This window comes from Schistocerca cancellata, chromosome 1 (assembly GCF_023864275.1).
Source record: "Schistocerca cancellata isolate TAMUIC-IGC-003103 chromosome 1, iqSchCanc2.1, whole genome shotgun sequence".
In the NCBI taxonomy this organism is placed as follows: Eukaryota; Metazoa; Arthropoda; class Insecta; order Orthoptera; family Acrididae; genus Schistocerca; species Schistocerca cancellata.
In genome coordinates this window covers 938,292,299-938,307,607 of record NC_064626.1, presented here as the reverse complement: position 1 = coordinate 938,307,607, position 15,309 = coordinate 938,292,299, and the positions used below count along the sequence as shown (strand labels likewise).

Here is a 15,309-nt window from a genome sequence, read left to right as displayed (position 1 = left end):
GTTTATTTATACATGCGACGAGGATTCCCGACAGAGACATCAAGTACACTATGCACGCATTCAAAAATCAACTTAGATTCATTCAGAAATCAGTTTAGAATGTGTTCAAAAATGTTCAAAAACCAACAGGGATGCGTTTAAAATCATATGAATAATTGATAGACCAACGTGCACCAGATGCTACGCGCTCTGTGAAATAAGGTTTTTTTTCTTCAAGACTATGCCCCCCAAGGTCCAGGCCCGCTGCTCAATCATGATCCTGGCAGCTTGAGCACGCCAGTAAAATTTTTCTGGGTAGCATCTCGCTGCTTGCTACTACTGCTTACACAGCCAATGGCCAACTTTCTGTAGCCAGAAGTGGGAGAAGGTACTACTCAAACGTGACTCAACTGCACATACGTAGGATCCCGCTCGTAACTGCTAAAATGAATCTACTGTAAACAGTTGTGACATCACACTCATGGAGGCAATTTGTTGTTATGAAGCATTGCATAGTCTTGCTAAAGCCTTTGACACATTTTGCTGTTGGCAGATGCTTGTATGAGCACTGTGTTTTGTTGTTGTATATGGCACATTTCCTTTGCAATTTAACTTTTATTTTCGTTTTTTTCTCTCATTTATGTTTTATTTCTGCAGTATTATTCTGCAGCAGCGAGATACAGTAATATCCTTTGTTTGATCATCAGTTCTCATCAGTCAACATTACAAAAATTTAACTGAAAACTAAAACAATGAAAAATTCCCAGTTTTCTCCCAGATGAAAAAACTCCCGGGTTTTTCCCAGATCTCCCAGTTGTCCTCGTTTGTATACACCCTTTGTGCTGACGCATGGGTTGTCAGGCAGCCAGGCTATAGAGTAGGCAAACGTACTGCCCTGGTTGAACACACGTATGCAGGGGTGGCCACACAGCTCACACATGCACAGAACACACGCAATAGGGCCACATGCTGAGTAGTTAACCCACCTGTGCTTGCTCCAAAGTGAGCTGAGGGATCCCTATGGGGCAGTTCTGGAATAGCCTGCTCTACATCACTATTCCATGAAGCAAAGGGCCTGCTACACCACACAGACCACTTGGGTCCTCCAATTCTGCAGTAGGTTTCCTGAACTCTGAGGCTAGGAACTTGCTCTCCAAAACATTCTCAAAACCCACCACCATCTTCCTGGACTAAACACACACACACACACACACACACACACACACACACACACACACAATCCTCCCACAACATACCCAATTAGCAGTAATTTTCTGTTCAGTCATATTTTTTCCATTAATAATAGTTCATTATTTACTCTTTTTTCTTTTTCATATTTATGTTTCCTTCATTTCAAAAGCTTGACACTGAGCTCTTTAAACCAAAATGAGGATATTTTCAAAGATATTAACTTTGAGAGCAACAAAAACTCCTAAGTAAATGAGAACTAATTTATATCCAGGTAATCCATAACATACTGGCTAATAAATCCAATATTTTCATTTACCTGTAACACACTCATCTTGTGTGTTGCAACTGTAAGTTTTCCTTCTGAACCATGGAAAACATTAAACAGATGTTGTAACAGGTCTTCCAATGCTCCAGGGTCACTACACTGCAGGGCCAAATTACGGCAGGCTGCTGCTGCTTCATCACGAGCCAAGTCATCTTTTGAATGTAGATTTGCTACACAGATATGTAAAACAAAAATTCTTGGTTAAAATTGTTTTACTTAATCTTCTGTCATACAGGTTGTGTTCAAAACTAAAAAACAATCATAATTACTGCTACTATTACTACTGCCACTACTATTACTAAAGATGTGTGCAGCTAATAAGGTGGGTAGTGAGGGTGATGCACAGTAGCAAGGGATAATGTACCTGGTGACCCCCTCAAACAATAGTGACATTTCGTCGCTTCTGTCCATTTCACGCACTGCTGTGTGCTTTAAGCATGTAGTGGCGATTTCTTCTCTAGCGTACATGCATGGACGATTATATTGTTTGCAGAGTGTTTGTTATGGCTGACAGATGAGAAAAGTACCAAGTGCTACACAAGCAAGCAAGAGCTATAGTGTTCCAAGTGTACTTGTTCAGAAGAGAAGCCAAAGCAGATGACTCACCACCACATGGCTGCCGCCCCAATGTTGCCTGCAGCTAGGCGAGAACAGCTGATGTGTGCAGTGTGGGACTGCAAACTGTGCAGCACATCTCTAGTAAGCGAACGCTTCTATGACATCCAGTGGGTCAGCATCTTTTAAATTGCCAGGGAAGCAGCAAAATCAAAAAAGGAAGTCAGCGATCTGGACAATTTCTCAAAGAACATTTCACATTGGACAATATATGGTACGTATGCGAGAGGCGAATACCACGACTGGAAACAATTTAGTTTCCCAGATGAAAAAGAAATTGGATTTTAATGACAGTCGATGGGCAATGCTACAAATATTAAAGGAGATGGGCTTTCGATATTGTAAGGTGAATGATGGGAGAAAATTCCTTATGAAGATGAGTGATTTTGTAACTGCGAGGGCTGTATTTTTAAGAACAATGCAGTAGATTGAAGACTTTGGGATGTCTCGCATTTTTTTATATAGATGAAACGTAAGTGAACCAAAACCATGAAAGGTTAACGTGCTGGAAAACTAGCTATGGCTTTGGTAGTCTTCAAGTGCCTGTAGGTAAAGACAATCTACTTACTATTGTACATGCAGGATCAGTGGACACAGAGTTTATTCCTGAAACTAAACTAATATTTCAGACTTCAAAGTCAAGAAGCTCTGAGGATTACCATAGCAAGACAATGTACAATGTATTCAAACAATGGTTTACAAAATAATTATTACTATAACCCCACCCGAATTCAGTTATTGTGATGGACAATGCCAGTGTCCACTCAGTGCAACTCAACAAAGTTCCTACTACCCATACCAGGCAGTCAGATGTTATTGCTTGGTTATCGAGAAATGACATCCCTCATGAGCCATCATGAACCAGAGCGGAATTCATACTGCTTGTCAACACAAATAAGCCAGCTTACTGTCCCTAGGAGATTGACGAGATCGCTAAACAACATGGGCAACAAGTAATTAGATTACCACTGTAGCACTGCCATTAAAATCCCATCGAAATGATATGGGCGCAGTTGAAAGCTTACATCACACAAAAGAACAGTACCTTTAAAATTGCAAATGTTGAGTGTCTTACGCATGCAGCAATCGAGAACACCACAATTTTTGGGTGGGCGGACCTGTGTAATGCATGCAGAAAAATTACAGGCTGAGGACTATCAACAAGAAATTAGTAGGGACTGTATTACGGAGCTTTTTGTAATAAACATCCACGAGGCAGATTTGTCGCAGTCCAACAGCAAAGTAGATAGTGTCAATTTATTGGCTTGCAGCTGTAAGTACTAAATCCATCATTGGCTTGTCTGTGTGGCAGTTGGATCTGTGCCTGCATTACATGTCATTAGTAGCTGTGAATCCATCTTTGAAATTACGATTATGCAGTTTTATATTCTACTTGTGTAGAAGCAAATAGTGATCACCAGTACCTACTGTAAGTACATGGAACTAATGTCTCACATTTCAAAAAATGTCAGTCTATCTTGTTATGATCTGGGCAAGTACAAGATTATTCAAACAAGAAGTTCATTAGATTGACCTGAATATATAAAGCACAACTTTATTATCAACAGTTAGAATTATTTCGAAACAGATTACATTAATGTCACTGCTGAGTAAGACATAGTACAACATTTATATTTTCACTCAGACATATTCAGCCTTATTACATGCTGACCAAAGGGGCTTTCCTTGCTTAGTTCGACGTATGTTCTCGAGCATCAAGTTTCTATTCAAATTTATTCTCTTTACCACCGTTTTCGCTTGAGATTAATATTTTCACATCCACAGTTAAAATCAATTCAGTGTATGTCCGTTTCCTTGCTGTGTGTGGTCGTTCTGAAATAGTGGCTGACAATTGCATATTCTACATAACCAATAGCATCCTGCCTGCCACAATAGCTGAATGGTCAGCGTGATGGACTGGTTTCAATGGTTCAGAAATAATGATTTTGATGTAAGAAATGAAGTACGCGGAAGTCCGAAGATGCCGAATTGCAAGCAATATTGGATGAAGATGATACTTTGAGTCAGAAGCAAATGGCAGCAATGCTAAATGTTACACAACAAACAATTTCTGACCGTTTGAAAGCTATGGGAAAGATCCAAAAGTGTGGAAAATGGGTGTCATATGAATTGAATGAAAGACAGATGGAAAACCAAAAAACCATTTGTCAAATTTTGCTTCAAAGACATGAAAGAAAATCAATTTTGCATCGAACTGTTACTGGCGATGAAAAATGGATTTATTTTAAGAATCCTAAACAGGAAAAATCATGGGTTAATCCGAGACAACCATCAACATCGACTGCAAAACCAGATCGATTCGGCAAGAACACAATGCTCTATGTTTGGTAGGATCAGAAAGGTGTGGTGTATCATGAGCTTCTAAAACCCGGTGAAACTGTGAATACTAATCACTACAGACAACAAATGGTCAATTTGAACTATGCATTGATCAAAAAAAGAAAAGAATGGGCCAGAAGACATGACAAAGTAATTTTTTTACATGACAATGCACCTGCACACAAAGCAAAACTGGTTCAGGATACAATCAAAACATTTGGCTGGGAGCTGCTACCCCACCCGCCATATTCACCAGACTTGGCCCCTTCCGATTACCATTTGTTTTCATCAATGGGACACGCATTGGCTGAGGAACATTTCGATTCCTACAAAGAAGTCGAAAATTGGGTGGTGTATGATTGGTTTGCTTCAAAAGACGAACATTTCTATTGGCGCGGTGTCCACAAATTGCCAGAAAGGTGGTCAAAATGTATAGAAAGCAATGGTCAGTACTTTGAATAAAATGTTTTTACTTTTCAATTCGAAATTAGTGTTTCATTTTCACAAAAAATCGCTCATTCCATACCAGTACACCTGGTATATGGTGAGTAGCAATCTACTCTTTTCATAATCTTGCCAACTCCTACAAACAGCATATACACAATACATCACAGCAGACAGGAACTATATTGGTACAGTACACGAATAAGTGGGAATATATTAATGAAGTAAATTTTCAACTGCATCACCGAACTAAAAGCAACCACAAAATGAGACATCAAGAAGATACAGATGAATTTAATTCTTCTTATGCGATTCAGAAGCACATCATATTGCAACATTTTAACATCTACAGCAAGCACCACTGCCAACATGACAAAAATTTCTTAAATACACTGTAAGTGCACAAATCATCATTGATAAACACACATTTGCCTGCCATTGGCTAATAGCAGTCAAATGTAGCTGCAGGTAGGGGGAATGGGGCCTACTGAATGTCATATCTTGTAAGTGGCAGTACAATTCTGAACAAGTAGATGACAGCATCTAATACTGCTGTAGTCATCCTACTGCTTGTTTACTACTACTATAGCCCAGTTAAAATTACTTGACACTTGACGTCTGTCACTTGCCCCTACAGTATTGCCACATCAGCTCCCAGCTACCACTCCATTATAGGTGACATACGAGGTGCAGTCAAGTTCTAAGGCCTCCGATTTTTTTTCTCCGGACTGGAAAGAGATTGAAACATGCGCATTGTTTTAAAATGAGGCCGCGTTCATTGTCAATACATCCCAGAGATGGCAGCACCATACGGCAGATGGAATTTTACCGCCAGCGGCGAGAATGAGAACTGTTTTAAATACTTAAAATGGTGACGTTTTCCTTACTTGAACAGCGTGCAATCATTCGTTTTCTGAATTTGCGTGGTGTGAAACCAATTGAAATTCATCGACAGTTGAAGGAGACATGTGGTGATGGAGTTATGGATGTGTCGAAAGTGCATTCATGGGTGTGACAGTTTAATGAAGGCAGAACATCGTGTGACAACAAACCAAAACAACCTCGGGCTCGCACAAGCCGGTCTGACGACATGATCGAGAAAGTGGAGAGAACTGTTTTGGGGGATCGCCGAATGACTGTTGAACAGATCGCCTCCAGAGTTGGCATTTCTGTGGGTTCTGTGCACACAATCCTGCATGACGACCTGAAAATGTGAAAAGTGTCATCCAGGTGGGTGCCATGAATGCTGATGGACGACCACATGGCTGCCCGTGTGGCATGTTGCCAAGCAATGTTGACATGCAACGACAGCATGAATGGGGCTTTCTTTTCGTCGGTTGTAACAATGGATGAGACGTGGATGCCATTTTTCAATCCAGAAACAAAGCACCAGTCAGCTCAATAGAAGCACACAGATTCACCGCCACCAAAAAAATTTCGGGTAACCACCAGTGCTGAAAAAATGATGGTGTCCATGTTCTGGGACAGCGAGGGCGTAATCCTTACCCATTGCGTTCCAAAGAGCACTACGGTAACAGGTGCATCCTACGAAAATGTTTTGAAGAACAAATTCCTTCCTGCACTGCAACAAAAACGTCCGGGAAGGGCTGCGCGTGTGCTGTTTCACCAAGACAACGCACCCGCACATCGAGCTAACGTTACGCAACAGTTTCTTCGTGATAACAACTTTGAAGTGATTCCTCATGCTCCCTACTCACCTGACCTGGCTCCTAGTGACGTTTGGCTTTTTCCAACAATGAAAGACACTCTCCGTGGCCGCACATTCACCAGCCGTTCTGCTATTGCCTCAGCAATTTTCCAGTGGTCAAAACAGACTCCTAAAGAAGCCTTCGCCGCTGCCATGGAATCATGGCGTCAGCACTGTGAAAAATGTGTATGTCTGCAGGGTGATTATGTCGAGAAGTAACGCCTGTTTCATCGATTTCGGGTGAGTAGTTAATTAGAAAAAAAAATCGGAGGCCTTAGAACTTGAATGCACTTCGTACAACACAGTGCAACACTTCACAAATGCTGTTAATGTGTAACGCTGAGCAAAGTTGGAAGTAGCCGCCACAAGGTATGTCGGAAATGTGAGCTGCTCTGTCGACAGCCAATTTTGTGACCAATGACTGAACTGCAGTGGACAACATGTTTCATAGTCTTGAATTTAGTTAGACTAATGTCCTAACCTAACCACAACCTCATGATATGCAACGAATCAAGAAAACGGCAGTCAACAATCTGTGGCAGAAGTAAAATCACGATTGTTTTGGCCACAGAGATTAAAGCTAACGTTTTCGAGCATCCTAAGACAGAAAAAATTCGGTTATGTATATGTGATGCTGAATCATGTTTTGTGCGGAAGTGTCCAGTACTATTTGGTTAGTGTGGTGTATGAAACATGTCCTTTTTTGGAAGTGAACTGACCAACTGTTGTGCTAGTTTGGCAACGGCGAATGGTTAGGGTGTGACGTTGAGCACTCTGATTAGAGGAAACCAGTTCCAACATGTGAAGTGTCAACTATCAAGTAATTTTAATTGGGCTATACTAGACTTGCCCCATGTACACGGCTGTCTGTTATTGCCAGAAACCACAAAGGTGCAAATCTGCTACCATTACGCACGTTGTTACACCACTCGATTTACACTTGTGTATCATTTACAGTCTTTTAAGTTCTCAGCAGACTCAGAATTATTCTGTTGCTCTAGCTGACTGTATCACTAGGGACTTGTCTACAACCCACCTGATACTACTTTGTAGACTATACCACAATCGCCGGGTGGCTCATAAGTTCCTTAGTTGATTGTGCCATTAGTTGAGCACAGAAGGTCTATAACTTGTAGCCACTGTAGCTGATTGCTTTGATGCACATTCACTATGATATTTTATCTGTTCATTAAATCATGCCATTAACAGACACGTAATCACATTCTAACCAACTCCCAGTCTACTCTGGGGTAACAATGCTTGATTTATTGTGTATACCCATATTCATTTGCTTGAAATGTTGTCCATGTGTGTTCCAGTCCTTGTTCCATCCTTACTGTGTCACTAATCTGATGTATCCTCGTGACTACCATATTAATGACACACTACTACTTGGTCAAATAGTGGTAAAACTGAGAATGTCGATAGTGGTACATATGCGCAGACTGTGTGAAGACTTTGTGGCTTTCAGTGTCTTCCGCTGTCATGCAGACTTAATTTCCCAGGAATGACAGTGCACATCATGCTCTACTTCCACTGTAAATTGAATTTTTGTGTGTGTGCTGTTGAAGTGTTAGTGAAACTTATGGAAATATATCTCCCCAACAGGCCATGTAATAAAATCATTGTTTATATATCAAAATCTGTACTTGGGGGATTTGGATTACAAAAGTGTGGTGACTTTGAAGACTTCTATGGAAATAACCACTGCATCATGTCACTATCTGTGTCCTTATCAGGTTCCACAGTTTGCCTGCTGAATATTTTGCAGAAGACATGGGTAAAAAACAATACCATTAACAATTAGTTTTGGAAACTCAATTACCCGCAGAATTTGGACCCTCTATAAATTTTCTAATGAATGGGAGCTTTGAATAAGCTGCTTAGATGTGGCAAAATTCACACTCTAGACTCTTTGGGTGAAGCTGGTGTCATTCCAAGTGTCCTGGTCACTAGAGTCACCCACAGTTCCTTAAAGACTGGGTCACATAACAGATAATTTATCTTCTGTTCATAAATCCCAGTGTCCAATGCCATAGTAGGAATATCTTTCTCACTGGCATAAAAACAATATCTCCGTTCCTCCTGATTTTGAAAATTGTTCTGAATTCTTCACAAATGATGTTTCACTTTGCAGGATTGGCAAGCTGTAGAACTCCTACTGTTTCTCACATGGTTTTTCTGCTTTAATTGAAGGCGGCAGGTGGTCAGACACTTTCACACTGTTTCAATTATTTATTCTCTGCTTCTGCTCCTGAGAGCTAGTGTAAGACTTATTACTCCTGTTAATACATTTGAAGTAACTTCAATTCACACTATGATCTTTCAATACAGTACTCCCACATCTCTTATTTCCAATCTTGAGAAGCCTGAGTCTTTCACTGCACACAGTTGCAACCTGTTGATTGTGTTATCTGCTACTGATGCTTTAATAACAATCCCAAAAGTTACTTGTCCATAATACAATGTTAGTCTAAGCAAATATAACATGTCCATATCTTTTAAATTGTGTTGTACTGGTAGTGATATGGAGAGGGGGTCAATGCCTCATTGTACATTTTTGCTGCTATGCAGTCCAGCTCATTATGGTATTGGAACTGTTTTGGGATTTCAGTTCGTCCACTCTTTGGTTTCATATAATAGCCCAAAGTCATTGTATTTTTTTTCTTTTATAGTATTCCACTCAGGAATTTTCTCCCTTTCTAAATGTTAACTGACATTATCTATGACACTAACACAACATACCTCTAGATCGCAGAATTCTAAACCAGTGGGACAAACAACACTTTTCTGAAAATCATCTAAGTCAGTAATATGTTTTACTTAAACTGATTTCTTTTCTTGGAGACAAAACTTCCTTTTTTATTACTGGTTTCAATGTCCCTAACTTTTGTACACATTGTCTGGACATTTCAAAGCAGAACATAATACACCTTTGTTTACAATCACTTCCTTTCATCTGCATCTGTATGTACTGAAACTTATCATAGTAGCTCACAAACCAAAAACAACACAGAATAATAATAATAATAATAAATAATAATAATAATAGAGCAGCAGCAGTAGTAGTAGTAGTAGTAGTAGTGATGGATAAGGGAAATCAAAGTTCTCTAAGTGAATGAACAATGCTTGCAAAGGAGAAATGACACTGCAACAACAGTGAATGTTTATAACGCTGGGCAAAAGGAATAGTTTTCCATTGTCAACTACAAATGAGGAAAGTATTAGGGATGGGAGAATGGATAATCCTTTCCAAACTATCATACATGCTATTCCCTCATACAATGCCAAATTAGGTGATTTCCGGAAATTTTGATGACTAAAACTGTCACACCTCGTTACATAGACACACTCTGGTTTGATTATTTTGCTTAATTTTTTACACACAGTGTAAATTTTAGTAAGAATGTCATTTGAATTTTATCAAGACATGTTTATATCAACATTTTTTTATGCTGGGATAATTCACTGTTGGCAGCATAGTAAACTGCATGCTGGGGCAACATTTTCTTCATCCTCCCACTCTACTCAGAGTTGCATACGAAGTGTACACACAAAGCATCATGTGTATTCAATTGTGACTGGAGTTTCATTTTATTATATACACTCTGTTTATTAAAAAGAAATTAACCAAAAAGCAATGGCTTCAATATTATGTGGCCACATTCAGTGAACTTCAATTTTTTACAACATCCCTCTGCCCTGATCCTTGGTCTAGAGTGAGAATATGCTTACTTCACTTTATCATAGTCTGCTACATAGGGTCTACTGCATAGAAAGTCTGTTGTGGTTAGTTTAGGTAACACTGAAGAGACTTAATACCAGGTGGCATATACGACAAATGTTTTCTGATAATCAAAATTCTCCCACTGAGTTACAAACTTGTTTGTGGTAGTACAGCTCTTCTCGGCATGTCACATAGCTTGGTCTGTCACATAACTACGATAATTTTATTTAGACAGACAACATTCCATACAAAACAGAGATCTTACATTACATAAATCTGATACATTTCAATGCAAAGTAATATAAACTACTAATAAGTAATAATGTTTAAAAATGTTATACCTGCTAGGTTTTTTCCAATGTCTTTTGCATACTGACTCAGGTCAATGGAAAGACCCACCAAAACATATCCAATACATTCTAAAATTACTTCTGGATTTCTCAGCATTGCTTTCTGCATAGCAGGAAGCAAAGTTTGTTTAAACTCTTCATGATTAACATGTTTGAGTAATGGTCGTGATTCCTCAATCAGAAATAGTGATGGTTTTGTTTTGCAGCTAATAGCTACTTTAATAAAAATGTCTAACAAGTGTGCCTGCAACATAAGTTGATGATACAGTAAAGTCAATTTACACTTATTCCAAAGTTATGTTTGTAATCCATTACAATTATGATATGCTACTGTAATGCCACATGGATATAAAACACAAAGCAGGGAATTATTAAAGAAACTCAATGCTTTGTCAGCTGCAAGAACGTTAGAATTGTGCCTTACTTATTTGAAGAATGTGTTAATGAAAAATAGAGAGTAATAACAACATCCACTTTTCATTTTACATTACCACAAATTTTATTTTAACTGAGCAGATATGGTCTTTCAAGCCAAGATATGTTTACAATGTAAGTTAGGCATTTAATCTGTATTCTCTATTCTTAAGTATGAAACTATCCCTAATTACATAAAACAACTTCAGAGAACAGGCATTTAATCTGTATTCTCTATTCTAAAGTATGAAACTATCCCTAATTACATAAAACAACTTCAGAGAACAGGTCACCAATGACACTGTGAAATGTTTAGGCAATAAGTTACCAGGTTGGTTGGTTGGTTTAAAAGATGGAGGGGATGGGACCAAACTGCGTGATCACCGGTCCCTTGTTCCCAGTGAAATAACTACACAAGGAAAAGAAGTAAAAAAAGGAGACGTACAGCACAATAACGGCAGAAAGGAAGAAGCAGAAGAATGACAGAAGGACAACCAACACTACTACCGACAAAACAGGAAAAGAAAACCACAGAGAGAAGCAAGAAACAGGTAGAAGGGGTAAAAACAAGAGAGCCACAAGAGAGAGTGGAGAACACAAAGGGACAAAGGACATGGGCGAAAACTTACATAGAATGATACAACCCACCGTCACATATAAAACTTAAAACTAAATTAGTCAGTGAGGTATTGTCAGCTAAAATTAATGGCAACGAGTACAGTAACTGAAGAGTCCATCACAGGGCAGCCAAAGAAGGACAGCTCACCAAGATATGGGCCACTGTCAGCCGGGCGCCGCACTGACATTGAGGTGGGTCATCATGGCACAGGAGGTAGCTGTGTGTCACCCACGTGTGGCCAATGTGGAGCCGACAGATAACCACAGAGTCCCTGCTAGAGGCCCGCGTGGAGGTCTTCCACACATTCATAGTCTCCTTAATGGCATGCAGTTTGTTGTGCGTGCTGAGGTTATGCCATTTCGTCTACCGAAGTGGCAAAATCTTGCAGCGTAGTACTGAACACAGGTCAGTTGCAGAGAAGCCAATCTCCATAAGCGGTTTCCACAAAGCCTGTTTGGCCAGCCTGTCTGCAAGTTCGTTGCCTGGGATTATGACATGACCTGGAGTCCAGACAAACACCACTGAATGACTGGACAGTTCCAGGGCATAGATGGACTCCTGGATGGTCACTACCAAAGGATGATGAGGGTAGCACTGGTTGATAGCTGGTAAGCTGCTCAAAGAGTCAGTACACAGAAGAAACGACTCCCCAGGGCATGAACGGATGTGCTCAAGAGCATGATATATAACCACCAGCTCAGCAGTGAAAACAAACTGCAGCAATCGGGCAATGAATGCCGTTCAATATGTCCTGCATGGACATACGCAAAGCTGATGTGATCATCAGCCATCGAACCGCCAGTGTAAACCACTTCGTGCCTCAGTCCACGTCAAGAATCGAGAGGAAGTGGCAGCGGAGAGCCACGGGGTTAACTGAGTCCTTAGGTCATGTGAAAGGTCCAGGCGAAGGCACGACCTAGATGCATGCCATGGAGGTACATGTGAATGGACCTCAAGTGTAGGTGGTAAAGGCAAGGACTCCAGTTCGGAAAGAAGGGATCGGACACGAACTGCAATTGGAAGCCCTGACCTGGGCCGCCGATGCAGTAGATGAACTGCCATGGGTGCAAAAAGGAGACAATGATTCGGATGTGCAGGAGTACTACAAATGTGTGCAACATAACTGGCCAGCAGTTGTGCACACATAACCTGCAATGGAGGGACTCCAGCCTCCACAAGGATGCTGGTCGCCGGACACATCCTAAAAGCTCCTGTCGCTAGGCTAACACCACAGTGGTGCAATGAGTCGAGTAAAGACAATGCTGAGGGCACCGCTGAACCATAAACCAGACTCCCATAGCCAAGGCGGGATTGAACAAGGGCTCTGTAGAGCTGCGGCAGCATAGAGTAATCTGCAACCCAACTGGTGTTGCTCAGGCAGCGGAGGGCATTGAGATGCTGCCAGCATTTCCGCTTAAGCTGACAAAGGTGAGGAAGTCAAGTCAATCGGGTGTGGAAAACCAGTCTTGAGAATCGATGTGTTTCCACTACAGTCAGTGGATTGTCATTAAGGTAAAGTTCTGGTTCCAGATGAACGGTAAGATGCCAGCAGAAGTTCATAACACACGACTTCGTGGCTGAAAATTGGAAGCTGTGGGCTAGAGCCCATGCTTGTGCCTTGTGGATGGCTTCCTGTAGGTGCTGCTCAGCAACACCAGTACTGGCGGAGCAGTATGAAATGCTGAAATCATCTGCATACAGAGAAGGTGAGACGGACGGCCCTACAGCTGCTGCTAGACCATTAATGGCCAGTAAAAATAGAGAGACACTCAATACAGAGCCCTGCGGGATCCCATTCTCCTGGATATGGGAAGAACTATGGGAGGCACCAACTTGGACACGGAAAGTACGAAGCAACAGGAAATTTTGGATACAAATCTGAAAGATGCCATCGCACCAGATCCGGTTGAAGATGACAAGGAGATGTCATTTGTAGTCAGACGAGAGATGTTTAATCATCTGACTGTGGATCCGATATGGCCCAAGAGCTGTGTCGGGGCAATGTGCAAGAGCACTGAGCAGCTCCCACTCCGTAAATGGGGTGTTATAGGATTCACTGTGGTGTGTAGTGAACAAGAGGACTTTCAGGACTTTCCCTTCCAGCCACCGTTTGAGAGTGTGAAAAGCTGTGGGTTAATTCTCCGGCCCACAGGCTTGAGCATAGTGGTCAGCAAAGTGCTCAGCAATCGCGTTTGCGTCAGTAGATAACATGCTATTTATGTTAACACCAGGAACACCTGTTGGGGTCTGGTACCCAAAAACACGTTTGATCTTTGCCCAGGCTTGGGAAGGTGACATATGGTACCCAATGTTCGAGACATCTCTCTCCTAACACTCCTGCTTCTGTCATTTGATGTTGTCAAACGCAGGCACGGAGCCTTTTAAAGGTTATGAAATGCTCCGGGAAAGGTGGGGCTTATGTGGCTGTAGAGCTTGTCGGTGCTCCTTAACTGCTTCAGCGACTCCCGGTGACCACCAAGGGACTGTCTTTCGCCGGGGGAGGGGGCGGGGGGAGGGGGGGGGGGGGGGAGCAAGCTAAAGAGCAAGGGATTGTGTTTTTTGCCACAGAAACGACAGTGGTAGTCACCTGCCCAACCATCACGTCGATGTTCCTGTGTGGGGGAGATTCAACGGTGACAGCTTTTCCAGTCTGCCTTGTTTAAAGCCCATATGGGCAGGCATCCATGGGCCTGATGTCGGGGCATGACAGGAAGATGGCAAAGTGGTCACTACCACACACGTCATCATGTGCTCCCCAGTGGATAGATGGGAGAAGTCCTGGGCTGCAAATTAATAAATCAATGGCCAAGTAACTACCATGAGCCACAATGAAATGTTTGACGGCCCCAGTATTTAAGATGTAGAGGTCGAACTGAGACAGTGAAGTTTCAACATCTCTGCCTCGGCCAGTAAGCACGGTGCCTCCGCCCAAGGGGTTACGGGTGTTAAAATCTCCCGAAAGTAGGAAAGGTTTGGGGAGTTGACCAATAAATGCAGTTAATACATTCAGGGATACTGCACCATCTAGAAGAAGATATACATTGCAGACAGTTATTTCCTGTGTAGTCCTTATTCTGACAGCCACAGCTTCAAGAGGGGTTTGAAGGGGCACAGTTTCACTACAGACTGAGTTTAGGACATATACGCAAACACCACCTGACACTAGATTAGTCACTATGGTTCCTGTAGTATCCCTTATAGCCATGGAGGGCAGGGGTCCACATTGCCAGGAACTAGGTTTCCTGTTTCTGGCTTCTTACCGTTTCACCCCCATGGGCGACCACAGCCCGGCTGAGCTCTTACATGGCCGACAGCCCCGCACACTACTTCATCTTCTGCGGCCTTCCACCTCACGGCCGCGGGTGCCTTCGCTTGGCCAGTTCACTGCCGACGACCTTGTAAGGGGACGTGGATATGGCAGACGGCCAAAATGGAGTCCTGGCCGCATCTTACGACACCGTGGCCAACGCCTGTATGAAATCCAGATGGACACGGGTGTTGCAGTGCGTCATGCGGACCAGCTTCGGCCTCGTGTGCTGGCAACACCTGTTCCAGATGCCGCTACACCACCTTCGGCTCTACCTGACACTCAGGATA

General features: G+C 41.9%; 1 protein-coding gene across 1 annotated transcript in view; it reads right to left on the bottom strand.

Moving 5' to 3' along the window:
• LOC126191492 (eIF-2-alpha kinase activator GCN1) overlaps window positions 1-15,309 on the bottom strand; it is a 271,290-nt gene that overhangs the window by 215,520 nt on the left and 40,461 nt on the right. Inside the window, exons 5-6 of the mRNA XM_049932385.1 lie at window positions 10,671-10,923; window positions 1,487-1,665 (exon numbers count right to left, since the gene is read on the bottom strand). Of these exons, the coding sequence (XP_049788342.1) occupies window positions 1,487-1,665; window positions 10,671-10,923 (432 nt within the window). The remainder of the gene's footprint in view (window positions 1-1,486; window positions 1,666-10,670; window positions 10,924-15,309) is intronic.